The sequence below is a fragment of the Rhinopithecus roxellana genome, chromosome 15 (genome assembly GCF_007565055.1).
Source record: "Rhinopithecus roxellana isolate Shanxi Qingling chromosome 15, ASM756505v1, whole genome shotgun sequence".
Classification (NCBI taxonomy): domain Eukaryota; kingdom Metazoa; phylum Chordata; class Mammalia; order Primates; family Cercopithecidae; genus Rhinopithecus; species Rhinopithecus roxellana.
In genome coordinates, this window is record NC_044563.1 from 1,558,285 (window position 1) to 1,584,943 (window position 26,659).

Genomic DNA, 26,659 nt, shown 5'->3' on the forward strand with positions numbered 1-26,659 from the left:
CCTCTGGGTTCCTCCCCACCTCCTCAAGGCCCCTTCTGCAGTCTTGGACCAAGGCTGGCAGGCACGTGGGGCCACCCCAGGTGAGCGCTCTTGTCCTCCTCCGCAGTGAGAACTAGGGGCAGAGGAAAGGGGAACAGAGCGGGGACCGCACTCAGGTCAGGAGGTCAGGTCCTATCCACTTTCTTTCTTCCCCTGCTCAGGGTCTTGGAGGAGGTAGGGGAGGTAACAGCCACCTGGGCAGGGCACTGGATGAGGGAGGATGCTAACCTCCAGTGGCAGGGCAGTGAGTGTCCGGGGCGTGCCCGTCCCCGGATGCCCTGGAAATGGGAGATGGGCCGGCCGTGCCCCAGGCTGGGCAGTGAGTGAAGGCCCCATGCTCCTTCCTGTCCCCCGGGCCTGGCTTGGCCTGTGGGGCTTGGCGGGTCAGCACTTTCTGCAGACTCCGCACACAACATGCTCAGCTGGCTGGCTAGTGCCGGACCCGCTGTCGGGAGAGGCAGCCAGGACTCCAGGGCTGCCCCGCACCCCACCTCGTGCCGGGCACCGCCATGTTCCCCTCCTACACGCTGCGCCACGCTGCTGGCCCGCCCTCCCTCCCCTCCTTTGAGACTCCTTTCCCCTTCTCTCAGGTCTCTCACCTCTCCCTGCCCTTTATTCTCCCCTCACAGCCCTCCCAGACACCCAGCAAGGAGCAAAATGGCCAGGGCAGCACCCTCTGTTTCCGGAGCAGCTGCAGCAAGGGGTGGACGACCTGGGGAACCAGGGACCCCAGACCCGCCTGGAGCCCTGTGGGTGGCCACAGCCCCAGGAGGGCTGGATCCGGAGGACTGGCCAGCAGGATCGCTCAGGATGGAAGTCTTCTACTCAAGTAAGACCTTGGCAGCCTTGGTGTTGGGCTCCCCAGTCCCCCTACGCTGCCATGTGGGAAGATTCTCATGCGCCAGCTGCAGACCCAAAGTCCAGGCCAGATGGGGCTTTGAAGGGCACAGAGGGAACCCCCAGTCATACAGTGAAGAGAGCAGCAATGCACAGCCACTCAGTACTGCAACATGGTGGGCTCCGGGGCAGACCCCAGGAGCCCAGGCCCAGGGATGCGGCCACTGGCTTGGCTTGGCCACACGGCAGCCCCGCCCGGCTCTAAAAGCAAGACCTTCAGGGGTTCCAGGCAAACTCTGACCATCCCTGGATACAGTGTTTCCTCCAGCCCTTCCCATGGCAAGACACCCTGCTCCGCACCTGGCCCACCTGTCCTTCTACCTCCCACACCTCCCCCGGCCACCATCTCCATGGCCCAGAGCTCCTCCCAGCCTGGTCTCACCTTCTGACCAGCTTGCTGCAGTTTGAGATGGGACCAGGAAGGAAAGAGAAGGTTCTGGGAGGAGGAGGAGGCTGCCAAGTGGCTGGGGCCAGGGCCAGCCTGGCAGGCGGGAGACTGGGAGAATGGGGATGGGTGGGGAACGAGGTAGACATGTAGAGAAATAGAATGAGTTTTGGGAGAGGGCAGAGACCAGGAGACAGAGAGGGGCCTGGAGGAAAGGGCCTGACCCTGAAGGAGGAAGGGAGGGCTTGGGGGAAGCAGTGCACCCCGGAGGCACAGGAAGGGTGATCCTGATGGAGAGAGGGGGCCGCCCTCGGGAAGAGGCATGCGCCCAGGAAGGGTGATCCTGGTGGAGAGAGGGGGCCGCCCTCGGGAAGAGGCTTGTGGGGAGAGGAAAGGAGAGCTGCACTTGCAGAGGGGGCTGTGGGGAAAGGGGCTCTGCCATCCCCTCAGCCGAATGGGTGTCATCTTCCTGAACATAGAACAGAACCGGGATGCCACGTTCTAACGCCCATGTGTCCCCTGGCCAGGAGTTTGGGCAGGGCTGGGCTGTGAGCAGGCAGGGCTGCCCTCCTGAAGCAGGCGCAGAAGGAGCGTTCAGGGATGTAAAAGACTCATGTCTGCACCCTGCAGCTGGTGGGGTGGGAGGGTGAGCTGCCTGCAAGGTGGTGGGGGGCAGTCTGGGGGGGCTCTTGAGGACACACAGCTCCTTCTCAAGGCCAGGGCTCTGGGCACTGGGGTCCAGGAGAGAGTTTTGCTCTGCCCATGGCCAGGAGGTAGGTGCCCAGATGCTGCTCTGTGGTGGAGTGAGGGGACCTTATCCCCCGAGGGCCCAGAGGATGCCCAACCCTGCCAAGGGGCCTTGAATCACTCCATCAGAAGAGGTCTGGAGCCCCGGGGCCATTCCCTGATTCCTATCATTTTCCCAGGATGTCCTCCCTCACTGGGTCGGCTCCCAGCTCCCCTTGGAGTGAGGAGGGCCGGACCCCACTGAATCCATTGCACACCCCAGCTGTCTGGGCCAATGGCTCCCTGTCTCCTCTCTGGGTTTGGTCCTCCTGTGTGAGGGGTCACGGCCCAGGCACCCATCTCTTCTGGGTTGAGGCTGGAGGGCATCTGAGGGAAGCTCTCACGACTGCAAAGCCTTGCTGTTGATCTCAAGAGCCCAGGTGGAGGCGGGAGGAGGAGGGTGGAGGAACCGAGACCGGATCCGTAGCGGGCGATTCTGTTGAGCCTTCAATTCCCTGGATGGATTATTTGCTTAAGTCAGAACTCCCAGCCAGATGGGGTTGGGGCCGGGAGATCAGGGGGTCCTTTCCTGGACAGGTCTGCTTATCCCAGGGGCCAATTAGCAGCAGCAGAGCCTCGGCAGGGGCCTCCTCGTCCTGGGAGCAGGGGCGAGCTTGTCTGCTCAGAGGGGCGCCCTCCTGGGCTTCGGGGCCTTGGGGAAGGGCCGGCTCTGTTCTCCATCTCCAAAAGCCAAGGTGGGAGGCAGCGTCTGGAATTAGATGGGGTTGAGGATGCTTCCTGATTGGGAGGGGGTTTCCTCCTCCCTGGGACCACAGCAGGACTCTCGGAGCACCAGGATCCCAGCTGGGGCCAGTGGGGAGGGATGGCCATTTCTAAATGAGGCTCCAGGTAATTGGTGGCCCATGGAGCGGGGCTCTGGGATTGCCTCCTGCGAGCGGCCATTGAAGGGGGAGGCATCACCCCCACCGGTGTCCTCAGCTGGTCCCTCCTGGAGTCCTCAGAGCCCTCGGTGGGCTCTTACCTGTCCCTCCACGGCCAGGGCTGGACAAGTGACTCTTCAGGAGCTGTGCTGTTCCACCCCCAGAGCTCCAGCCTGGACGGCTTGGAACCAACCTGTCCTGAGCTGGACAGCCAAGACATGGTGGTGGCAGCTGTGCTGGGCTCCAGCTCATGGTGGCCTCCAGGTGGGTGCTGGGGCCTTAGGGGACAGGGTTGCTTTTCATGGTTCGGCTGAGGGGATGGCAGAGCTGTCCTGTATTCCGCCTCCTCTGCCCATGGATGCGGCCGCATGTGGGTCTCCATCTTTTTCTCATCCTTGACCATCTCGCTAAGACTCAGGGAGCCACAGCGGCCGCTCCCCCACTAGCTGGCTGGGAAAAGGCCCACAGTGCTGGGCACACACCAGGGCGGCCGGGGATTGGTCACTGCCTGAATGTCCCCAGACGGATGCCCGTGTGCCCTTGGGCGGTCTTCCCCTCGGTCTTCCCCTCGGACAGGCTGTCCAGGCTGGGAAACCCTAAGCCAGAGGGATTAAGAAGAAAGGACAGAGTTGACTGTCCCCTTGGCGAATTTGTGCTTCATTTAGGGTATATTTGCTCGGTGGTCAAAACACAGAGGTGATGACGCTAAGGGTCCGGACACGTCCCATCTGCCTGGCCAGCCTCCTACAGATCCCCAGCCCCGTCCAGCCCTGCCCGCCGCGCCCCGGGCCTGCCTCTCCCCTCACAGCCATCCTGCACATTCCGGTGTCTCAGTGGCGATAGGGGGTGGGGTTGGGGAAGGGTCCCCCATACACCGGGGGTGCAGGGACCCTCAGCATGGGTGCTCAGGCAGCTCTCTGTGGAAATGCAGGATTGGGTCAGGACCCCAGAGCCATGCAGGGCCCTCTGCCCCCAGCCAGGACCCTGAGTCCCTCTTGCCAGCCTCTGCTGCTCTGCGAGAGGTAGGAGCTACCAGCCTGGGGTCCAGGCCAGGCACACTCAGGATGCCTGCCTGGGGTGTGAGCAAATCCTCCCCATGGGGGTCTGAGCAAATCCTATCCATGGGGTCTGAGCATGTCCTCCCCATGCTGCGACCGAGTATCCCTCTTGCAGGTCGAGGATGTTGCTAGGATGCACCTTGAAGGCACCCCAGCCTCCCCGGAGCTCCCCCTCTTTGTAGCCTGGGGTGTGGCTGGATGGTCTGGTGTCCTGGGTGCCTTCAGATGCTGGCCCCAGAGTCCACTCAGCACCATCTTGGCGTTGTCATCAGCTGGAGGCTTGCCGGGGCCTGTGCTGGAGGTGGAGAGCAGGGAGAGGCAGCAGGGTTCTCCCCAAGGTGGGGTTGCTGGGAAGCACCATCCCACCTGTCAGACTGGCCCTGACTGTAGACACCCCAGGTGACTTCTGGAAGAACAGAGGGACCCCAGCTTATGAGAAAGGACCAGAGTCTGACCTCTCACCCCTCCTAAGCTCTGAACTCCCTTTGACTTGCCTGACCTCCAAGTCCTTCTGGGGCTGAGCCCTCTGCAGATGCCCCTCCTGGGCCCTGGGGTGGGCCCGGTTCAGCTCTCCATTGTGGCTGAAGCCCCCAGGGTTTCAGTGCTGGCTGGAAGAGGGAGTGGGGCTCTCCAGGCCTGGGGATTGGCAGTATTTTTCTCCCCTCTTCCCAAACTTTCAGACTGGACCACTTAAGAATAATGAGGTCCAGGTGGTCCCACGTGAGCCTGGATCCTCACTGGCTGCGGGGACGAGTCTCCCCTGCCCGTCCCACCTCCCATCGGGAGCAGCTAATGACAGCCAGAGGCTGGAAGGTGAAGCTCCCCTCGGCTGTCAGGGGGGCTGCAGGGCAGGGGCTGGGCAGGCCAAGGGCGCCACTCTCTTGCCCAGGCCAGGGCACGCAATCACTACACCACACCCCTCATGGCCGTCTGTCCAGCCAGGGCCCTGCTGCAGGTCCCCATGGGACCATAGGGAGAACAGTCAAGACTTCTGCCTCCTTGGTTGAGCAGGGCTGCCTCCGCGTCTCATCTACTGGCAAGGAGGCTGGCAAGTCGGCTGGGCACCTTCAGGGAGCTTCAGTTTGGGAGGGGGAGGAGTTCCGAGGTGGACAGTGGCGATGGCTGCGCGGCAGTGAGAAAGCACTAAGTGCCACTGATGTGTGCGCCCAGTGGCTCAGTGGCTAAAATGGCTGAATGGCTAAAATGTCTGTGTCTCAATGGTTCAGTGGCTCAATGGCTAAAATGGCTCAACGGTTAAAGTGGCTAGTTGTGTTACGTATTTTCACCATGATAAAACAAAACATGTCCAAGGTGCTATAGGGAGGGAGGACCCCCCAGAGCACCCGTCTGCCATCTCCCATCCACCCGGCAACATCCCTCCACTGGCTCTCTGGGAGGGGTTCAAGGCCTCCAGCCTCCCTGCGGCCCTCATCTGCCTCCAGGAGATTCGTTCCCTCTCTCCTACCCCGAAGCCCTCGAGGCAGCCCTGCCCTTGGTCCCTGCAGAGGAAGCGGCCCAGCTTTGGCCCAGGGCAGCTGTGGCCTCCAGGGGCAAGATGTGGGGACTCACAGTGTTCAAAGGCCACCTGCCCCGTGCACATGAGCTCCAGTGCCTCTGAGGCACAGAGCAGGCAGCACGTATGGACAGCAGTGGGAGACACAGCGCAGCTACCAGGGCAGCTCCCAGGCAGACGGCGGGCCTGGAGAGGGTGGGATGGCACAAGAAAGGGTCTCCTTTGGAGACGGCGAGGTCAGTCAGGCGGGAGAGGGGTCACAGTGCTTGAGGTGCAGAGAGAGGATGATGGAATGGAAAACGTAGGGTGACTTGTCGGGGACAGGCGCAGGGCCGCAACTCAGGCAGGCCCACTGGCTACGTGGTTTTGGGTTCCATCCTGGCAGGCAGGGGAGAGAATTCTGAATTTTTTAATGAAAAGGATAGTTGAGGGCAGGAAAAAAGAAAAAGAAAAGAAAAGAAGGCCGGGTGCGGTGACTCACGCTTGTAATTCCCGCATTTTTGGAGGCCGAGGCGGGCAGATCACCTGAGGTCAGGAGTTCAAGACCAGTCTGACCAATATGGTGAAACCCTGTCTCTGCAAAAAATACAAAATTAGCTGAGCGTGGTGGTGCATGCCTCTAATCCCAGCTACTCAGGAGACTGAGGCAGGAGAATCGCTCGAACCTGGGAGGCAGAGGTTGCAGTGAGCTGAAATTGTGCCGTTGCACTCCAGCCTGGGCAACAAGAGTGAAACTCAAAAGAAAGAAAAGAGTAGTTGAAAATGGGTGCCGGACAGCCTCATGTCAGGACCCCGAGGAGGAAGGGGTCAGAGTGGAGGGAGAAAGAGCAGGCTGGCCAGGTTGTGGGAGGCTGCCAGCGGATGTTGCCTAGCAGGTGGAGGAACAAAGGCAGGGTCTGGTGATGATGGCCTGAGAGCTAATTGCACAGTTCACCGCTCACCCATGCGGGCAGGCTGTGGCCCCAGGGCCCCGCCTGGCCTCCAGATCTTCACATCCAGCGATAAGTGCTGGTTGCGTAATCATGGACGTATTGAGACCTGCACAGGCTAGGAGAGCTGGCCGTCCCAGGAGAGGGGAGGCCTGGGGCCCGCCATCCGGTCTTGCCTCATCACTCCCCACCAGGTGGAGAAGGCCCGGTTATCAGCAACAAGCCTGCCGGCTGTTCCTAGTTCTCTGGAGCCTGGAGATCATCACTCCTGGACCCAGAGCGACAGCCGTGGGAGAAGGCGTCATAGCCACCACTGTGTGCACCTGGCCAGGGCTGCCCTCGGGCTCTATCCATCTGTCCTCTCATGCGTCAGAGCCACCACCTGGCAATCAGCCCCACTGTAGCCCCTTCCGGGAGGGCACGGAGCCCTGGGCAGCACCCCTCCCTCCCGGCAGGCTGGTTTGTGGTACGTGCAGCACATGTCCATGCAGCCCGGGGGCTCTGTGTCACTGGCTCGGCCCTGTGCTGGTGCTCTGATGAGTAGAAATCTGGGCCGATACCTTGGTGCCCACATTCCAAGCCAGGTGGCCACAGCATGGCCCAGTGGGCATCCTCAGCAGAGCCAGTGGCAGCGGGACTCAAGTGACTGCTGCTGGGGGTCCCATCTGATTCTCTCCAGGGCCAGAGATCCAGGGAGGGCGTGGAGCGGGGCTGTGGTGGGGGCTCTGGGTGGCCTCCCCTCGCCTCTTTCCCATGACGCCTCTGTAATTGGGGCTGTTACCCCTGGGTCCCAGTACCTCACAGCTGCCTGGACGCAGCCCCGCCCATGCATGGGCCTGTGGGGAGGCCGCAGCAGTCCTTTCCCATGGCTGGGAGGGGGCCGCGGGTGGGGGGCAAGGAATTTGAGGAGGAAACAGCAGTGGCCTGAGAATTTAGAAAATGCATCCAACTGCTTGGACTCTTGGGAAGAAGCTGGCAGGAGGATTAGGAGAAGTGGGGGATGATTGCACAGTCCTGGGTGGGCCGTGACTGATGGGGCAGCCGGGGTCTGCAGCATGAGGAGGGGAGCCTTGTCTGTGCTGGGAGAGCAGCTGTCCCCATCCCTCAGCCTGTGTCCCACTGGCCTCGGCTGCCAACCGGAGACCTCTGACCCCCGGCCGGAGCGGGAAGCCAGATTCTGGCCCTAGAGCCCCCTGACCTTGCCTGGTGACAGAGACATGGGCCCCTGTGCTGGGCCTTTCATCCTCATCTGTAAAATGGGGTTTGAGAACGTGTGTTGAGTGGGTGGGGACCTCGGAAGTCGCCGCTTGCTCCTAGAATCCACGGGCCATCTCTTGCATCTCAGACCAGCTCCACCTCCTCTGCCTGCCACCCATCTCTAGGGGTCCTGAGTCTCTCCATCCAGTGAAGGAGAGGGCTGAGAGCAGGGGTGTATGTGCCATGAGGGTGTCCACCTGGGAGGAACAGTGTGGCCGTGGGAGCCCTCTGGAGCACAACTGCCCTGCCTCGGGACTGGAGCCGGCTGTTAGGTCTGCATAGCCCCTGGGCCGAGCCTCCCGACCGCTGCGCAGGCCCCCGGGCCAAGCCTCTCGACTGATCTTGGAGGTAGTCACACAGCTCATCATGGGCATGGGCCTGGGTAAGATGAGCAGCTGCTCGGAGCAGCCGGGGGGCTCAAGACGCCTCCTCTGTTCCCCACACAGCCCCTCAGTTATGCCCTGGCCACCAGTGGACAGCTTTGCTCCACTTGGTCGGACTGGCCCCTTCTGGCCTTAACTCTTTAACTCTCCCGTGCTTTTCTACCCCTGTCCTGGGGTCCCTGGGCCTAAAGAGACGGCCACCCCTCCCCATGGACCTACGAGAGCCCCCAGGGCTCCACTGGCGATAGGTAAATGGAGTCATGTCCTGGCAGCCCTGTCCCCGTCCCAGTGCCCAGTGGAGGCATAATGGGATAATGCGATTACGGCTGCTCCCACCAGGTCCAGGATGGTCTGCAGCAGAAGCAGAAAATCACTCTGGCCATGCTCCAGTGGGGACAGGAAGGCTCACCAAGCCCCTGTCGCCCTGGGAAGCTGGGCACTGTGGGTGCAGCTGCTCCAGTGGGCAGGGCTGCTGGGCCCCCGGGGGCAGACTGTGAGTTGGATTTCAACCAAGAAAGCAGGTCTTGGTGGGGCCGACAGAGGGGGTGTGGAGTGGCCCCACCGATGGCGTTGCCTCGACCCTTGGCTCCTGGCGTTTGCTCAGCTAACTTTGCAGACGAGACGCTGTGTGCAGAGAGACACAGGCGATAAGAATGGGGTCGTTGGCTTCTGGGCACCGCCCCCCCTGACCCGTGGCCTTCACTGGCCTCATCCCTGTGCCCCCACCAGCCTGGGCCCTGCTCCCTGCATGCCATTGTCTCCTTCTGGAACCTTCTGAGCAGTGCCTGTGAAATGTGGCCATGCCCTTGTTTTCCCACTATTTAAGAGCTTTCTGCACCCACCGAGGAGAGGGGCAGGCGTGCCTGTTTGGTGGCCCTGGGGCTCCTGCAGCTGCCTCTACCCCTCAGCCTCCTCCGTGGGGTGTAGAAAAGTTCTCTGCGCAGGTCCTCAGCCCAGGCAGCCCTCGAAGTGCTGGGCCTTCAGGCACAGGGGAGGGTGGCTCAGGGGCCAGCGGCAGATGTTGGTGCCTGCCCCTGCAGCAGAGTGCCCCGAGCTGAGACAGTGCACACAGGGGACACTCCGGGCCTCGGTCCACCCTCCATGTGGCAAATGAGGTGTTCCGTGGGGCTTCTAAACTCTTCACCCTGGCCTTCCCATGGGTCCCTCTGGACAAGGGATGACCGGGGTGCAGGGGAAGCCGATTCCCAGCCCATAGCAGAGCCGTTGTAAATGTGGGAAATGCCAGCTACATGCGTCTGCCCCCACTATGCTTAACTCAGCACAAGGAGCTTCCTGGGCCTTTGATGTCCCAGGACCTACGGCCTTTAGTGCTTTGTGGGCTGGGAGACAGGAAGCCGGAGCTCTGGGGCCGAGTCACAGCCCCTTTCTCTCTGCAGCGCATCCTTGCTCTGAGGGTGGCAGAGGCAGGTCCAGGCCTTGGGGACCTGGGGCCAGGGCCCCCAAGGGGAAGGGAAGGGACCCGTGGGGAGGCCAGGGTGAAGCGTTTAGAAGCCCCGCAGAACACCTCATTTGCCACATGGAGGGTGGACCGAGGGCCGGAGTGTTCCCCGTGGCACTGTCTCAGCACGGGGCACCCCGCTGCAGGGGCAGGCACCAACATCTGCCGCTGGCCCCTGAGCCACCCTCCCCTGTGCCTGAAAGGGCGGAGGAGCTGCGCAGAGAATGCTTCTGATATCCTGCCCACGGGGAACTGGCGATGGGACCCCCAGGAGAGGGAATGGGGGGATGTCCCCGCACCTTCAGGTGGTTGGTGCTGGTGAAGTCTGGCACCCAATAGTAAGCAAAGGAGGGGCTGTTTCCAGGAAGCCCCAGGGGCATTCCAGGGTCAGGGGAAGGGGCCAAGGGGGTCTGGCGAAAGCATGAGGCAAGATTTGGAAACCAGGCTCCAGGGCAGGGTCAGGGCCAGGGTCAGGGGCAGCCCTAGGATGGCTCTGCTGTCGTCCATTCAGAGTCCCCCGTCCAGCTCCTGGGCTGGGGGTGGGGGTCGCACAGAGGACCACGGGCAGCCAGGCAGGAGCAAGGGTCACCAGGCACGTGGCAGGGGACGGGCCTCCCAGAAATCATCCAGGCCAGGGGCCTCGGAGCCAGCTTTCCCCTAGCCCCAGGGACCCAGCCTGGAGGGTCTGGGGGATCAGGGGACTGAGGACCCTTCACACAGGCCGGGTGGGGCAGGGGCTCAGGCTGGCCCTGCTGAGCTTGGGTGGCTGGAGTCCTCCAGGGGGGCTCCCTGGAGGCAAGGGCGCAGAGAGAGCTGGGGCAGGCCAAGGCAGACAGCAGCCCACCGCAGGCAGGGGTCTGACAGGGGCAGTGGCGTGAGGGCTGGCCTGGGGCGCGGCGTGCGCACAGGAGCGTGTGTCTGCTGGACTCCAGCGAGGTGCTGCAGCCAGCTAGCCAAGACAAGCTGTCCCTGTGGGTGTCTGACCGGCGGGGCCCAGGCTGGGGGGGAGGTGGCGGCACCCCACTGGGGACACAGTGAGGCCCGGAACAGAGCCCAGAGCCTGGCTGCCGCGCCCTGACCACGATGGCCCGTGCCTCCCCAGGCTGCACCTCCGGGCCCTGCCCCCACCAGGGCCCTGCCCCCACCAGGGGCTGTGCAGGGTCTGGGAAGGGCACAGCTGTTTGCCTCCCCACATTCCAGACACAGGGTCAAGCAGTGTGGGAGGCTGTTTTTCTTTACAAATGTCATCTGAAAACAAACACTTACTGGCTCTGCCCGGCTGCCCCGACCCCTTGGAGAGTGGGGGCAGGGACCAGGCCTGGCCACCCCCGTCCAGGTGGCTGGAGACTCTTCCAGGCCAGAGTGGCCTCTGACCCTCCTTTGCTGCCCGTGCCACACCAGTCAGGCCAGTGTCTTCCCTAGCCAGAAGGCTCTGGCCCCACCCCATTTGCCACCCAGAACTGGGGAAAGACTCGCCTGGCCCGGCCAGTGGCCCATGAAGCCGTCTTTCTCCCACGGGCCGTCCCTGGCTCAACCCTGTGCCCAGGGCAGGGTCAGGCCCAGTGGGTCTCTCTGTGGAGGGAGGGGCTGCCTGGGATATCTGGGGGCGGTGAGGGGGCGTCCCAGCCGCAACCCTTCCCTGGGCCTCTTGTGGGCACCACCCGTCCCTTACACGCTGGGCTCTGGGAGCGGGTGGGGCCCTCCTCCGCCAGAGCTGTGAGGTTTTTCTTCCAGAGGGCTTGCACAGGGGTTCCTGCCCACAGCCTCAGCCTGGAACCTGAAGGCTCTGGGGTTTCCTGGGGGGTTGTGCGGCCTTGCACTGTGGGTCCTCCCAGCTCGGCAGCCCTCTGCGGAGGCAATGTGGCACTTTGTCCTCTTGGAGCAAAAAGCAGCCCCTGCACCATCCCTCCCAGGGTCCATCTGAGCCCAGGCCCCAGGACACCATCCCTGGGGGTCTAAGGGTGGTGGGGACCGCCCTCCCGACAAAGCTTCTTTGCACTCCTGCTCATTGTGCTTTGCCCCCAGGTGCACCAGGGGATCCTGCAAGAAGCCTGTGGGCTGGGACTGGGGGGTGTGTCTGGGGCAGCAGTGTCTAGACCCTGGCCTGCCTGAGGGCTGGGAGCTTGGACCACAGGCCTCAGGAGTCAGGAGAGGGCCACCACTCTCTCTTCCCCTCGCCACGGTGGTCCCAGGCAGGAGGGAGCAGGCAAAGCAGCAAAGCAGGCACGAGCTTTGTGGCACACACTGGCCCTGGGTCTTTGGCTGGGCTAGGGTCACCTGAAGCTGGTGCCTGTGGGCACCGTTTTCTGGATGCTCCCCTGGTTTCTCAGTGCTGTGGGGAGGGGGAAGGCCCCATGCTTCCCGCCCTGTCTTCACCTGCCCCCACCCCAAGCTCCACTGGGTGGGGAGGAGGGGCACCTCCACAGGACTCAGCTATTCCCGAACTCCCACAGGAGCCCCAGGCCCAGAGTCCCCAGGAGGGAGCAGCCGGCAGCACCGTTTCCGCCGTGGAGATGGGGCGTCCTGGCTTGAGTTCACTCCTTTCCAGGTGGAGCTGACGCCTTGAGACCAAGGCCAGGCCCCCCAGGCCCCAAGGCTCTGAGGTACTTTCTTGGGTTGGTGTGCTGGATGGAAGTAGGGCTATATTTCCTAAGTCCTGCGGGGCAGACCTGGCCTCTGGAGGTGAGAATTTGCTGGGGCCTGTCCTGGGTGAAAGAGGAAAACTAGCCTTGAGGATCATCTCACAGTCCCCTCTGTCCCTCAGGTAGGATGTGTGGAGCGTGGTAGAGCCACAGAGTAGGGGAATGGGGACCTCCTCAGGTGCGTGGGGGTTGGGAGGTGGGTGCAAGACCTCCCGTCTCACTGAGAAGGGACTTAGAGAGTTAGATGGTGTTTCTGAGTGAGGACGGCAGGCTCAGCTGACCTCGTCCCAGAGGCGCGCCCAACGAGGGCAAGGTCACGGCATCCCCGTAGGGCACACGGCAGTTCATCCTCAGAGACACTGTGTGGGAGGGAGGAGAAGCCCACACCTCTCTGAGACAACCTTCAGGACCGCCAGGGGCGCCTGAGCACCCCGCCCACCTTTACCCCGGCGCCCAGGCGGGGCGGTGCTCTCTGCCCCCCTTTGAGCTCTGCAGTATCCTGGGACTTTGAACCCTCTGTCCTGCTCGCTCGCTCTGTGCTGGGGAGTGGGCAGGAGTGGACAGACAGAGATCTGACCTTCTCCAAGAGTCCCAGCCATGGGAGGCTTCACCTTCTAGAAAGTTCCTCCTGTTTCTCTGTGCCTACCACGAGGCTCATCCTCACACCTGAGGACTGTCTCCCTGCTGGTAGGCTCACTGCGTGGAGGAAAGGGGGCCTCTGGTCACCTTCCCCACAAGCACAGACACACACAGTGTCACAGCACAGTTGAGACTATGTTACCGAGCCCAGCGGGCAGCCTGGGAGCATATCCTGGTGTGTCACCTTCCTGGCTGCAGGAGCTCAGGGACAACCGTAATCACCCTGTGCCTCAGTTTCCTCATCTGTAGAATGGGACCTGTTTGCATGAGGCACCGGGGCAGAGCCTGGAACCCGCGAACCCGAGAGCGGTCGCCATCAGGCAAAGGTGCACTTGAGCAGAGACGTCTCCCCTAGTCCAGCTTGCTGTCACATCCCTGCAGTTCTGGTGGTGGGAACCCAGAAGTCAGAGCACACCTGTCTCCTGGCAGCTGGAGGCCACAGTGCCCCGAGTTTGGGACATGCCCTTCTCTGCATATCCGTGCCACTTCCTCAAGGCTATCGGCCAGCCCCTCCTGCCCAAGGCACCCCATGGCGCCTCCTGGGAGATCTTCAGACCCAGGGCAGGTGGGGGCTGGGTCTGCCCTTCCTTGGGTGCTCCACATCTGTTATGGGCACGGGCTGTGAGCTGGTGCCAAGAAGGACGGAGGCATCAGGCCAGGCCAAACTGCCACACACAGCTGGCAGCAGGGCCATTGATCACAGATGGTCAGGCTTCAGGCTGTCTGGCACGGGCTGTCTGCTCCTCCTTGGACAATTGTAGCATTCAGGTGTTAAATCAATTTTTAAAAATAAATTTTTCTACTTTTTTTTTTTTTTTTGAGACAGGGTGTCACTCTCTTGCCCAGGCTGGAGTGCAGTGGTGCGATCATGGCTTGCTGCAGCCTCAACACCCTGGGCTCGCACGATCCTCTCGCCTCAGCCTCCCACAGAACTGGGAATGCAGGTGCCTGCCGCTGCACCCGACTGCTTTTTGGTAGAGATGGGGTCTCACTGTGTTGCTCAGGCTGATCTCCAGCTTCTGGACTCAAGCTATCTGCCCACGTTGGCCTCCCAAAATACTGAGATTACAGGTGTGAGCCACCTCACCTGGCCCAAAATAAAATCATTTAAAAAGGAAAAAAAGTGTATGTGTGGCGGGAAGAGGAGGGCGAGGCCCGGAAAGGAGCTGAAGGAAACAGACCCCACGCAGAACAGCTGGCACCCACACCCACCTCGACGCCCCAATTCCTTCACCTTGGAGCCGAGCAGGGGCTGGGGGGCACGGGGAGCTTCTGGCCTTTCTGGTGAAGTGACTCTTTTCTGGAACTTTCCAAACATCCTCCCCTACCTGCAACGCCCCCCACCGCCTTTCCTTCCTTCTTTCTCACCCCCTTCCTTATTCCTTAGTGTTCATCACAGACAAGGTTCCTGGGGAGGAGTGTGGGCAGCTGCCATTTGGGACCCATGGGGGCCTCCCATCATTGGGCAGCACCTCTCCCAGGCTTGTGGGGAGGCTGAGGTGAGCCCAGGTCTGCCTCTCCCACCGCGTGGGAGTGCAGGATCCTGGTCGGTGGCAGACACCAGTGGCAGGCCGACTGTTTGCAAAAGGATGGGAGCATTCGGGCACAGCACGGGGGCATTTACTCAGCCGACAGCACCCTGACTGGCAAGATTGCAGAGCTTCCCTTCCTTGCTGAGACACCCATGAAACACACAGGGGGCTGCTCAAGGGGGTGCAGGAGGCAGGAGCGGGGACAGCTCAGAGGTGGGTGTGGTGCAGGGTTCATGGCATAAGATTTAGGGTGGCCTTGGGAGCTGGGGCGGGGGCAGCCTGGAGCCAGCAGCCCTGAGGCCACGTATATCCACAGCATGTTGGCAGTGACAGCTCTGACAGGTGGCAGGGGAGCAGGCTCTGAGCTCGTCTGACCTGTGAGCATGCAGTGGCCTGGTGGCCTCGGCCCTCCTTGCCAGCCTCTTTCTAAGGTCAAGCCTGTGCTCTCCAGCCAGAGAAGTCATGTTGGGCTGGGCTGGGCAGACCTGGGCAGGGCAGGGCTGGGCTGGGCAGGGCAGGGCTGGGCTGAGCTGGGCAGAACTGGGCAGGGCAGGGCAGGGCTGGGCTTAGCTGGGCAGAGCTGGGCAGGGCAGGGTTGGGCTGTGCATGGCTGGGCTGTGCATGGCTGGGCTGTGCATGGCTGGGTAGGGCTGGACTGGGCAGGGCTGGGCAGAGTTGGACTGGGTAGGGCAGGGCAGGGCAGACCTGGGCATGGCTGGACTGGGCAGGGCAGGGTTGGACTGGGCAGGGCTGGGCAGGGCAGGGCTGTGCTGGGCAGGGCTGGGCAGGGCAGGGCTAGGCTGGGCAGGGCTGAACTGGGCAGGGCTGGGTGGAGTGGGCGATGGTGTCCATCCTGCTTAGTGGCTTCCTCCCACAGGAAGTCTGGGTAGCTTTTTCTGACCACCCTTCAATGCCCGGGGCCTAGGCTGGACTGGTGGAGGTGGGGGTCCATTTCTAGGCTCTTGACCTAAGGCCTTCCTGCTGCTCAGAGGTTCCTAGGCTCAGCAGAGAGTGCAGGGGCAGAAGGTCTGAAATTCCATGTCCTTGGGATCCCATCTGCCTGTCCTTCTCGCCCGGCCCAGCCCGGTCTATCTGCTCCCCAGCCTCCTATGCCCCCCATTGGCGTGCACGAGTGACATGAGTGTCCTGCACACCCTCGGTCCTGTTGTCTGTTTCCCCCATTGCCCGCCACCCATGTTGTCCCCACTGTCTTAGGCTGGCAACCCCTTCGGACAGGGGCTGTGTCTGCCCAAGTCACAGGACACATGAAATTCAGTCTTAAGTTGTTGGGTGATGGAGTCCCAGATGTGGTAGGCTCAGCCAGACCCTCTTGGGCTGCCCACCCGGAGAGCGACTGGGGCTGAGAGCCTCGCCTGGGGCCGCCGTACAGCTGCCGCCTCCCGCCTCCCACCTCCCGCAAAGGCCTGGGAGTGGGGCCCGAGGCAGCTGCAGCCCCACAGCCTGGCCTTGACCCTGGGCTGCCCCACAGCCCCCCTGCTGGCTCCATGCCCACTGGGAAAACAAGCTCCTTATCTCGAATGCTTCCTGTGAACTGCAAACAGCCACGTGTCCCTTGGGAGCCTCTCCTGGTGAACGTGCCCTCTGTCCCACGACCCAGGGTGAGGCTGTTCACCCTCGGGCAGGGGGCCACCGGGACTGGAGGCTCTAGGCCTGGGATGAGGGGAGGGGACGGGACCCGCAGCAGGGCAGAGCCAGGCTGCAGCTCTGACCCATGGAGACCACCGCATGGGGAGGGTGAGGGAGAGGAGGGGACAGGATTGTTTGGGTCCAAGGCCTGGTTGCACAGGAGGGCCGGGGATGGGGGAAGGCAGCACAGGCCAGAAAGGCTGGGGCCATGGGAGCCAGCTAAGAAGAGAGGGTTCCAGGTGGCAGCAGCAGGCAGGGACCCTCCTGGCGGCCCCAGGGGCTCCCTCCCTCCCAGACCCCTTTCTCCTTCCTGGGGCCTAGAGCTTCCTCCATGTCCTTTTCCCCGCCCCCGCCTTTCCCCTCTCTCTCACCCCGCTCAAACATGCTGTGACCTTTCCAGGGCCCCTGGACATCACTCACTGGGTGACAGAGGTTGACAGGCATGGAGCTAAGGAATGGGAGGCAGGGCGGGGGCGGCCAAGCCTCTCCAGCCACTCCCTTCCCGCTTGCCCCACAGACGGGCCTCCCTGGACGGTCCCGGGTCAGCACACATGCTCCCAGGCACTTCCTTCCACCAGGAGACAGTCCCCGGCCCCCGGGGGGCCCAGATCCTCCTGCTCAGGCCGACACATCCCACCTGGGCCTCAGAAACCTCTTTGGAAAGGGACAGTCACCTCAGAGTGGCAAGCACTTAAGAGACCCCCCAGGCCGATGTGCCATGGTGGCAGGCAGGATGTGTCTGGAGAGAAGGGGGACGTGTCCCCAGCTGGGCCTGGGGGCGGCTCTGTGGGAAAGTGCCGTCTGGTCCCAGCCCTGGGTCTCCAACCTTCAGACTCCTCGGGGTCTCTGTGGCCTGGCAGAGGTTGGTGGCCCCTCAGTGGAGGTCAGGCCCCTCCTGGGTCACCACTGCACACCGGCCTGCTGGGAAGCTGGGGTTCTGGGCCACCGCCTGCCCTGGATGTGGAGGGGGGAAACAGGCCAGACCCCCAAGGGGCTCGCAGGGCTCCAGGAGGCCCTGGCAACCCCAGGGTGCCCCCAAGCCCTCAGAAGGGTTGTCCCTACTTGGAGAGGACCACACAGCCAGGTGGGCAGAAACAGCCACCACGGTGGCCCTTCCCTGTCCCCCCCTCTCACCAGTGGCCCACAGTGCAGTCCAGGCAGCACCCGACAGAGCTCAGGGCATGGAGGGGAGGCCTGTACTGGCTTCACAGAGGTCTGGGAGGAGCTAGCTCCTGTGCAGACAGACCACTGAAGCACTTCCAGAGCCGTTGGCCCACTTGAGGTCCTTCCCAGAGGCCATTCTGGGCCCCCTGACCCCATGTACCTGTGCCACAGGGCTGTGAGCGCCCCAGCCCCAGGACCTCCAAGTTTCTCTCTAGAGGGACGAGGAGGAGGAGGGCAGGCCTGCAGGCTCCACGCTCTCTGGTTGGGGACGCTCAAAGGGGGCAGCCGCCATGCCAGGAAGTTGGGGTGGGCAGAGGAGCAGCGGTGCCAGGACCCCCAGGCTGTGCCACCACCCCAGACCCTGAACAGTGGGCTAGTGTGTGGGCCTGGGGAGTGAGGGCTGGGCCTGGGGAGTGAGGGCCCAGGCCGGGCTGGGTCTCGCTCCATAAACCCTGGCTGGCCGGAGCTACAGACATCACAGTGTTGACACAGGGGTGATGTCACTGCCGGCCAATGGGGAGCCCCTCGGGGGCCCTGCATGTGCCTCTCTGTGCTCCCAGGGCCGCCACCATGCACGCTGCATGCTCTAAATGCCGCCTGCGTAATAAACCGGTTTTTCTAAATGTCCTTTGGGGCCCTGCTTCCCCCCTGGGCCCCATCTCCTACTCATCCCACCCCACCCTTGGGCCCAGCCTGTGAGCCAAGTGGGAGTGGGGAATGGCGGAGAGCCCTGGGCCTGCCCGCTCCCACAGGCATGTGGGCTCCAGAGCCTTCACCTCGCCAGCCTCTCTTCCATCTGCCACAACCCCAGCTGCCACCATGGCTCCCCACAGTCACCCCTGGGCCATCTCTTCCTCCCGTTGGGAGAATGTTCCTCCTGGGAGAGCCCGAGGCCCCCTCTCTGCTCCTTGCTCCCCTATCTGTCTCCCCTGCCCTGCCCTGCCCTGCCCATGGGTCCATGTGCTCAGAGCTGGCTACATATCCTGTGGCTGCCCATGATACGCAGCTCCTCCAGGCAGGGCCGGACCCTGGGCACCTCTTTGCCCCCAGGGCTGACCCCTCTCTCTGTTGGAGGTCAGCCGGTTCTGAGGCCTCCAAGCCACCTTTCTACTCCTCGATTCCATGGCCTGGTCTCCACTCCCCCTGGGCTTCAGGGTACATGCTGCTCTGCGGCCTCCCCCCATGCCAGCCTTCATGCACCCTGCTCCTGCGGCCTCCCCCCACGCCAGCCTTCATGCACCCTGCTCCTGCGGCCTCAGAGCCTTGGCATCCCCCCGACTTCCAGCCAGGCAGCCTGGTTTCTGCAGTGTGGGGCCCATGGTCAGTGTCCCCTACAGCCCTGCCAACCCTTCTCCCTGGGGGTCCACCGTACACCCCTTCCCAGGAGCTTGCTGTGCACCCACTGCTGGGCCTCCCAGCCTAGGGGCTTGGCACGTGCCTGTTAGCAGAGGCACCGGGCAGGAGGAGGAGGAGGAGCCTTCAGCGCCTGGCGCCCGTGTGTGTTTACTGGTCCAGCCCCAGCCCCGTGCCGCTCCCCGCGGACCCGGCCTCCCGCCTGTGTCCAGCCAGGTGTTGGGTGATGGAGCAGGGCTCCCTAAGGACAAGGAGCACAGTGTCTGCTTTCTTTGCAAGCACAGTGCTGACAAGGAACAGAATACCCACAGCGACTGCTTCCAGGAAACGGCTGCAGAGCGGGCGGGAGCCTCCGCCGCGCAGCCCCTTCCCAGCAAGCCAGCCTGCAGGTGGTCTTCCAGGAAGGGGCCCCCGCTGGCTTCCCTCAGCCCTGGAAAGGGGCCAATGGTGTCACCAGGAGCAGGCTGGGGAGCGGGGCAGAGCGGGGAGAAGGAGAAAGGAGAGGCGCGGAGGAGGGAAGGAGGGATGGGGCGCAGGCCTGGGCTACGCCTAGTGTGGTTACTGCAGCCTCAGGGGAGAGCAAGGCTGACCACAGCTCCTTCTCGAACCTTCCAGTCCCCCTTTTGGGAAGTCACAAGATCTCCACTCAGGTCTTCGGCTCTCTAGGGCTTGTCAGGCATCACACACACACACACACGGGCACACCCACCTGAAAACACGAGCAAGCTGGGCCGCTGTGGGACGCCATTCCCTGAGACCCAGCTGGGGTCCGGTTGAGGGGCTGACCTCCTAGCCCCCATGTTGGGAGGGCCGAGGAGGGCCCCCGCCCGGACGCACTGCGCCCTTAGCTCTGAGTGCTCAGATCCCACACCATGTCTAGAGAGAAGGAAATCATTTATCTTCCCGGGAGCTCAGGGTCGGGGAGGGGGGGCTGCCCTCCTTGGGGCCCCAACTGTTTTCTTTGAGACTTCCCCGGGTGCATCATAGTCAGACCCCAAACGTCGCTTCATCCCTGTTTAAGGTACTTTACTTCCTTTGTCGAGTTGGGATTTTCTGTCTTCATTCAATGGTATACCAAGTGCCTTGCCTCCATCCCACCCCCAGCGGCTCCTAATCCCTGCCTGAAAACGTGCTCCTGGGTCGCGGAATTCATGCCAAGACACGAACCCACACAAAGGCACAAGACACACACAGCCAGGCTCAGGGGTCCACCCTCCAGGGAACACCACCCCACTACGGGACCACGATCACACACACGCCCCGCGGAGCATCTCCAAGCCGGACAGGACCCACACCGTCCACAGCCCGGACAGGCAGGTTAACTGGTCAGCATGCAGAGACCTGCCAAGTGGCGACCCCACTTCCAGGCACAGACGCACAGCTGTGGATGCACACACTTGGTGACAAGATAGCTGAGGTCCCGTGCCCTGGGAGTGCATGGCTGCATAGGCCATCCGGCGGCCCTCAGGGCCACAGGGGATTCGCCTGGAGATGTGTGCACCGAGGGTCCAGCGTGTTCGCCCGGAGATGTGTGCACCGAGGAGGGTCCGGCGTGTTCGCCCGGAGATGTGTGCACCGAGGGTCCAGCGTGGCCACAGCAGCAGCACACGCCTCGAGTCCTCTTCTGTAACTCGGTGACTTGATCTTCACTCAACCTAAAGGTGCCACAGAAACTTGGGTGGGTGGAAGGTCCAGGTGTGAAGACCCCAGCGCCTGACAGGGTCAGGGACGTGGCCAGAAGCCTGGGCACCCTCGGGGTCTCCCCAAATGATGGAAGTTCCTCCATCCCCAGATTTCCCAGCACCTTTGCAGGCAGCCATAACCCCCACCCCGGCCCCACCACCCCCATGTTGGGGTTCGGGAGTGAAATTCCAGCCCCTGTTGGCTTCTCCACACTGAAGTCAGTGCAGGAGCATTTTGAAAGTGCCTTTGGGTGTCGGGGCACCCAGAGCCTGTCTAACAACCCTCTCTAAGCCCCTTTTCTAAAAAGCAGGAAATCGGGTTGGGCCAAAGATAAACACACATTCCAACCTGGCAGGTCGCTCAGAGCTAGGGGCTTGGGCGGGCTCCCAGCCCCCGCCCTGGGGCGCGGCAGGAGGCTCCGAGGCTGACCACCTGCTGCAGGGGCCCCCAGGCCTGTGGCTCCCCGCCTGCCTGCCTCACTCTGAGATTCAGCCCCCAGAATGCTGCCCTCACCACCTCCCTGTCTCAGGGCTGGTGGCCCAGATCCCCTCCGGCACTCAGGGGCTGCCCTGGGGACACCACCCCGGGAACTGCCCTAGGAAGCCCGTTCTGCTGCAGGGAGCAGAGAAACATGGGCTGCCCAGAGGTAGGCGCTGCGCCTGTGTACATGTCCTGCTCTCAGGGGGCAGCCAGCGTGGACACAGCCGTGGGCAGTGCCGGGAGATGGTGGGGACCACCAGGAGGCTTGTGTCCCTTCCCCATCGGGTGTGAGAAGGAGAAGCCCTGTCCCCAGACAGCTCCCAGGTGGAAACTCCAGAGCAAACGTCATCCATACACCCCTGGTCCCAGAGGTGTGGATATGACCAGCACGCCTGTTCTCTCCAAGTGGCCAGGAGGAGACAGCCCCTAGGAGCTGATGCAGGTGACGAAGGCCTGAGGCCCCATTCCCATGCGTCCTTCCCCAGACAGGGATTTGAAGCGGGCAAAGTCTTCCATGTTCCCCAGGTGAGGTTTTCTGGACGCCCCTCTCCCCCTCCCTATGGTTCCCCTGCCCCGCCACCCTGGGCACCCCTGGGGCTGCCTGCCGTGCCCTGCGGCCGCCACCTGGGGAAGCCGGCTTTTATCTCCTGAGCCCCGCTTTGTAAACCTCCTGCAGCGTTGGATGTTTATAATAAAGGCCGTTTATAGACCTAACTCTTGACATGTAATGGATGGGCTACTTCATCCTGCCAGCCAAAACCCACTTGGGTAAGTCAAATTGGCCTGTAGGGTCAGGAAGATGAATGCAGCCTCACCCTGGGCTGGCCCCAGCGACCTCTGACCTCCTCCATGAGATGGCAGCCAGTCCCAGGGGCACCATCCCAGAGGCTTCAAGAAACTCCCTCACCGGATGTCTACGTGCATCCTGGGGGGTGACCATCCGCCCAGGTTTTAGCACACAAGTATGTCCCTGGAAACCCCTCAGTCTCTGACAGACCCCAGGACCCACAGCTGGATGGGGACGGGGCAAGAGAGGGTGCAGAGGGGAGGCCAGACCCAAGGGGCGTGGGTAACCACCCTGCTCTTCCGCCCGGGACACCAAGACCCCAGGGGCGGCTGGGCCGGTAGGGGAGGGGCGTCCCTAACCGCCTTCCTGTCTGTTCTTTGTCAGTCGGGGAGGAATTTTCCTGACAGCTCTGTGCACTGGGAATGGGGGTGGAAGGCAGGGGGGAGGAGGGAAGGAATGGGGAGGCCGGGACCCCACCCTTATTTCCAGGGGCTGCCCCTTGTGTTCCGAGTGCCTGCAGAGTGAGGGGCTGGGGGCTGGGAGGCCTGGCTGAGGGAGCTGCCGGCCGCTGGCCTCTGTGGGGAAGCTGACCCCGAACCCATGAGTGGGCTGCCTTGGCACCCGGGAAACAAACCCCTGCATGCCAGGGTTCTTGGGGCTCCAGCAGCAAGACCCCAGGGAGAGATCTCGGGAGCCCCTCACCCTAGGCCCTCCTGTTCCTCCCTCACCTCCTCTCTGTGGCCACCCTCAACTCCTTCCTCCTTCCTCCTGGCCCCCTGGCCTCCTTAGGAACTCCGCCCCAAGGCCACCTGCCCACTCCCACCCCCACCCCTTGGCTCCTTGTGTGGGGGCTGCCCCTCCGGCATGGCCCCGGCTCCCACCCACAGCAAAAGGGGAGCAGGAACAGAACTGGCAAGGGGTTCGTGCCCCTGCCGGGATGGGGTCTCCCGGAGCACCTTGTGGGCCTCCCAGAGTGGCATGGCCAGCCCTACCCCAGTCACCTAGTCTGGGCCTCAGGGGTCTGGGGCCAGCACCAAGGTGTCATTCTCATGGGACTTTGGGGCGGCAGGAGGCACTCACTCGGGGATGCCTTGGTGGCCCCTGACCCCTGCCTCAGAACCCAGGCCCCCTCCGCCAGCCCAGGCCCTCCCGCTCTGTGAAACCCCTGGTCCTGCAGCCCCTCCACCACCATCACTGCATGCTGACCGCCTGCCCTGCGCCCCTGATGTCCACACACCCTCTGCTCACCCCACCCCTGGTGTCTGCTGTGCTGCACCCATCCCCGAGTCCCCCACCCTGGAACCCCCATCCCCCTTTTCACGTACTCCTCCCCTCCCCATCCCTCCAGCCCCCCTCTGCGCAAGGTTGGCCTCCCCCACGTCAGGCCCACAGCCCGGATTCCAGAGTCCCTGAGACAAGTTGCTGTAACAGTGTTTATTGATGATGAGTCCAGGGCTCCTGCTGAAGCCCTGGTGGGGAGGGGCACAGGGCGAGATGGGGCGTAATGGAATGCTTGAAGGCTGCCCCATGATGCTGGGGCTTCCAGACTAGGCGAGGGCAGGGTGAGGCCTCGGGCACACAGCCGGCGCCCAGTCACCCAGCCCAGATGAAGGGCGGCCGGGCCCTGGGCGGGCACTTGCCAAGGTGGCTCACACTCACGCACACTCGCACCGAGACTCAAGGCCGTCTCCACAACTCCAACCAGTGCAAATGACTTAGTGCAAATTAAATTCAGAAGGGACGGGGGAAACAGAGTCGGGGAGGCTTTGAATCTCTCAGAGAAAGGAAAGACAGGAAAGCTCAGAAACAAAGAGACAGAAGGATGAAGAAGAAGAAGAGGGAGGTGGTGGGGACGGGGTCATCCCGCTGGAGGAGCTCAGCTCTGGGATGACGCGATGGCTGGTGGTCAACCGTCCGCTGCAGGGGGTGGCCATGAAGATGGAGTTGCCGGTGGGGGGTGGGTGCTGCGGGCGCTGCTGGTCCGATGGCGTCTTTGGTGTTGGGTTGATGAGGTCTTGTTCCTCTAGCTTCACCTGCAAATAGCGACACATGGGTGGGGTGGGGGCAGGGTGCTCGGGGGCCTGGAGGCTTCCGGAAGGAGCGCTGGTGCTCACCTTCCAGAGCCGATTCCTGAGTCAGTTGTGCAGTGGTTGTAAAGTGCAGCGTATTCGATTCCAACTAGAGGGTTTTGTGTCCGGATTCAAAGGCCCAGGCTTGAGCTGGGTAGCACCATTCTGCGGATGGAGAAGGAGTGAGGTCCCACTCAGCTCCTCTCACGTGCCCCCCACCCCAGGTGTGGCAGGAGGCCCCGCACCTTTCATGTTGTGGGTTCTGGGAGCCCAGAGGGCAGCTGTAGTGTGCCGACTCTGTGGGAGAAGTAAAGAAACAGACCCGCTTCTTGCCGCAGCCCCACCAGCCTAGGGTGTTCTGTAGGAGACAGAGGTGGGAGTAGTGAGATGGTGGCCCGGCTGGGCGGTCTGGGCAGGGCCCTGTCCTGACACAAGGAGGGCAGACATGCTTACCAGGAAGGCCGGATGCGCCCCTTCTGTCCTCGCCGTCACACCGGACCATGTCATGTCCCACTCGGCAAGTCCGCCGGACCTGGCGTCCTGGCCTTCGGCAGCTGGTGGGCACATCCACCCCGACTGGAGACCTGGCTGTGGGGAGAACGAGAGAGGCGTTGATTGTGTGGAAAGGGGCGGGTAGGGGCTGAGGGTGGCAGAGGAGAAAAAACTCACCCTCGTCTCCAGCCCGAACGCTGAGGCACCGATTCCGGCTCCGTCGCCGCCCGTGAGGCCCGCCTTGGCCACGGGCTCTGGAGGCCAGTGCCTCCCGCTCACCGCCTGCTGTGCTCCTCACCCCTGCCTGCACCAGCCTCCCTCCTGAGAGCTCTCATTCACTCCGCCCCGCCCGCCTCGCCTAGTCTGGTCTCGCCCCATGCCCTTGACTCCCCTGGATGCTGTACTGTCTGCCAAGCCAGCCCCAGGGGCTGAGCGGTGAGGGCATACAGTGTCACCAAGTCCACTGTGGGCCCTCTCCGCACCAGACCCTGGGCCGCAGTGCCTCGTGGGAATGGCGCCCGCAGGCCGAGCCCCTGCAGCCTCCTTGCTGCGTAATGTCCTGGGGGACCCCTCCCGTGGCCGCTTCGCCCTCCTGGTGACGTCCTGCTGCAACTCCCCGAGCACTGCCTGTCTTCCCGCTCTCCAGCCCTCGAGGCTCCGGCATAGGCCTGAGAAAGCCCTGCCAGAGCTGCCCCTGTGCCTGCTACTAAATGAATTGCGGTGGGTGAGGTGGCAGCTGGGGACCCCTCTGTCCTGTGTCCCCTGCCTTGTCCCTGTCTGACCCAGGCCTGGGGTACCACCCCACGTGCTGGACCCTACGCTGGCCATCCCTGCGCTCCGTCCCTGCTCTCTTGCTCTTTCTGCCTGGGATGAGCTCACAGCCCCCCAGCCTTGCGCAGTCTCGGCTCCCCCCGAGAAGATGTCACCTTTGCTAACTCTCCTGCCCCCATCCTGCCCCTCTGCCGGGAGGGTGTCTGCTTCTCCCCGCCAGCCCTCCATCCCCTAAACCTCCTTCTTTCAGAAGGCTGGGGAAGCGAGGCCTGGGGAGGGAAGGGACTCACCTGCCCGGCAGATGGGGTTCTCACCTGCCCGCTGCTGCCAGCTACACCTCCGTTGCCCAGGCCCTGGGATCAAACCCTGCCCACCAGCTCCCCTCGTCCAACCAGCTGCCACGTCCTGTAACCAAAAGTGACCGGGATGAATGTCTGGCTCCCCCTTCTCTCCAGCCCTAGCTCGGGCCCATCGCCCCCAGCTGATGTTGCTCCGTCTGCACGATGCCTGGGCGCCTACTCCACACTCCTCACTGGCCCCAGACCCCACAGCCCTGCCCCGAGCTAGCCCCTCCACCCGTCATCACGCCTGCCAGACTCCAGATGTCCAAGGTGCTCCTTGGCTCCCACAAACTCTCCTCCAGCACCCCATCTTCCCCTGGTTGCCCCTCGGTTCCCCACTTCCCCAGTTTCCCCCGTTACCCCCCACCCCTCCCACCCCCTCCCTCACCCTGCTCCTTGGCCCTAGCCCGGGCTTTTTCTAACTGGGGTGGCCCCGCCCAGAATTCCCGCCCCTGCCCTGCCGGCCAATCAGAGCAGGGCCCTCCCGAGGGCCCCCGCAGGGCCCACCTCCGCCCTGGACAGTTCCAGCACAGGTCTCTCTCACCCAGCACCCATCCTGGAATTCTCCAAAGACGGCCTCCCCACACCCCTCCTTTGGCATCCGGAGACAGGGCTGGGCATTGCCCCTATCGTCTCCCTCAGGGTCGAGGACTTCTCCCTCCCAGACTGCTGCCTTCCCTCAGGGGCACCATGCCTGCTGCTCCCTGCCTGCCAGCGCCCTGCACGTACTTTGCACATGACTGGGGGCCGACTGCGGGTCCCTGAGGACTCGGATGGCACACACAGCCCTTTCCTGCCACCACCACGGACTGCTCAGACCTCACGTTTGCTCCAGGGGTCCCGGAAGTCCACGGGGTGTGGTTCCTGGAGAGTGGGGGTGGGGTGCTGAGGGCAGAGGGAAGTGCCGCAAACCCCCTGATGGGTGCGGTGCCAGCCCCCAGGCCGATTCCCATCCAGTTGAACGAGCTTGCACTCATCACGGCGGCTTCCGCAGGACAGAGTCCCCACAGCCGCTGGGCACCCTGGTCCCCTTCGCGGCCACTTTCCTGTCTGAAGACGACATGCTGCCGGTCGTGCTCTCGGCTCCCGGGCGCACTCTACTGACAAATGGTGGGCGGCCTCACAGACTCTCCCAGGCCCCGCGGGGCACCACGGTTGGGAGTGGAGTGAAGACTGGAGAGCTTCGACTCCCCCAGCCACCCCGCTGTGGGTCCGCGGGTCACCACCTTGGCCTCTGGGGAGGGTTGTTGGGGCCCTGCGGTCCATAGGGTTCACCTCGAGTCTCGAGTGTCGAAGCCATGAAGGGGGGCACCAGGGCCAAGGGACCCAGAGTTCATGGGTCCAATCACCCCGCAGGCCCTCTGGGATGTGGAAGGGCTGGCTGCGCCTTCGGCAAACCCTTTACTTCTATGGCTCCGCCAGGAACGGCTGGGTGCTTGCCTGCTGAGCACTGACCACCGGGCTTTGTTGTG

At 63.1% G+C, this 26,659-nt stretch overlaps 2 protein-coding genes and 1 long non-coding RNA gene across 3 annotated transcripts; 2 read left to right on the forward strand and 1 right to left on the reverse strand.

Annotated features, from left to right (window-relative positions):
• Positions 1–456: 456 nt before the first annotated feature.
• Positions 457–13,991, forward strand: LOC104677100. The gene is made up of 3 exons (XR_750005.1): positions 457–868; positions 12,041–12,190; positions 13,695–13,991. It is a non-coding gene; the product is annotated as an uncharacterized LOC104677100 (long non-coding RNA).
• An 8,942-nt stretch (positions 13,992–22,933) lies between these two features.
• LOC115893511 (H19 opposite tumor suppressor) lies at positions 22,934–23,405 on the forward strand. Its single transcript, XM_030917507.1, is given in 3 exon segments — positions 22,934–23,045; positions 23,048–23,293; positions 23,296–23,405. Coding segments are annotated over 3 exon segments (447 nt in total). The 5' UTR covers positions 22,934–22,954.
• LOC104677101 lies at positions 22,934–25,605 on the reverse strand. Its single transcript, XM_030917506.1, is given in 5 exon segments — positions 22,934–23,547; positions 23,629–23,748; positions 24,037–24,171; positions 24,253–24,406; positions 24,409–25,605. Coding segments are annotated over 4 exon segments (1,011 nt in total). The 5' UTR covers positions 25,075–25,605; the 3' UTR covers positions 22,934–23,547; positions 23,629–23,692.
• Between the last annotated feature and the right edge of the window lie 1,054 nt (positions 25,606–26,659).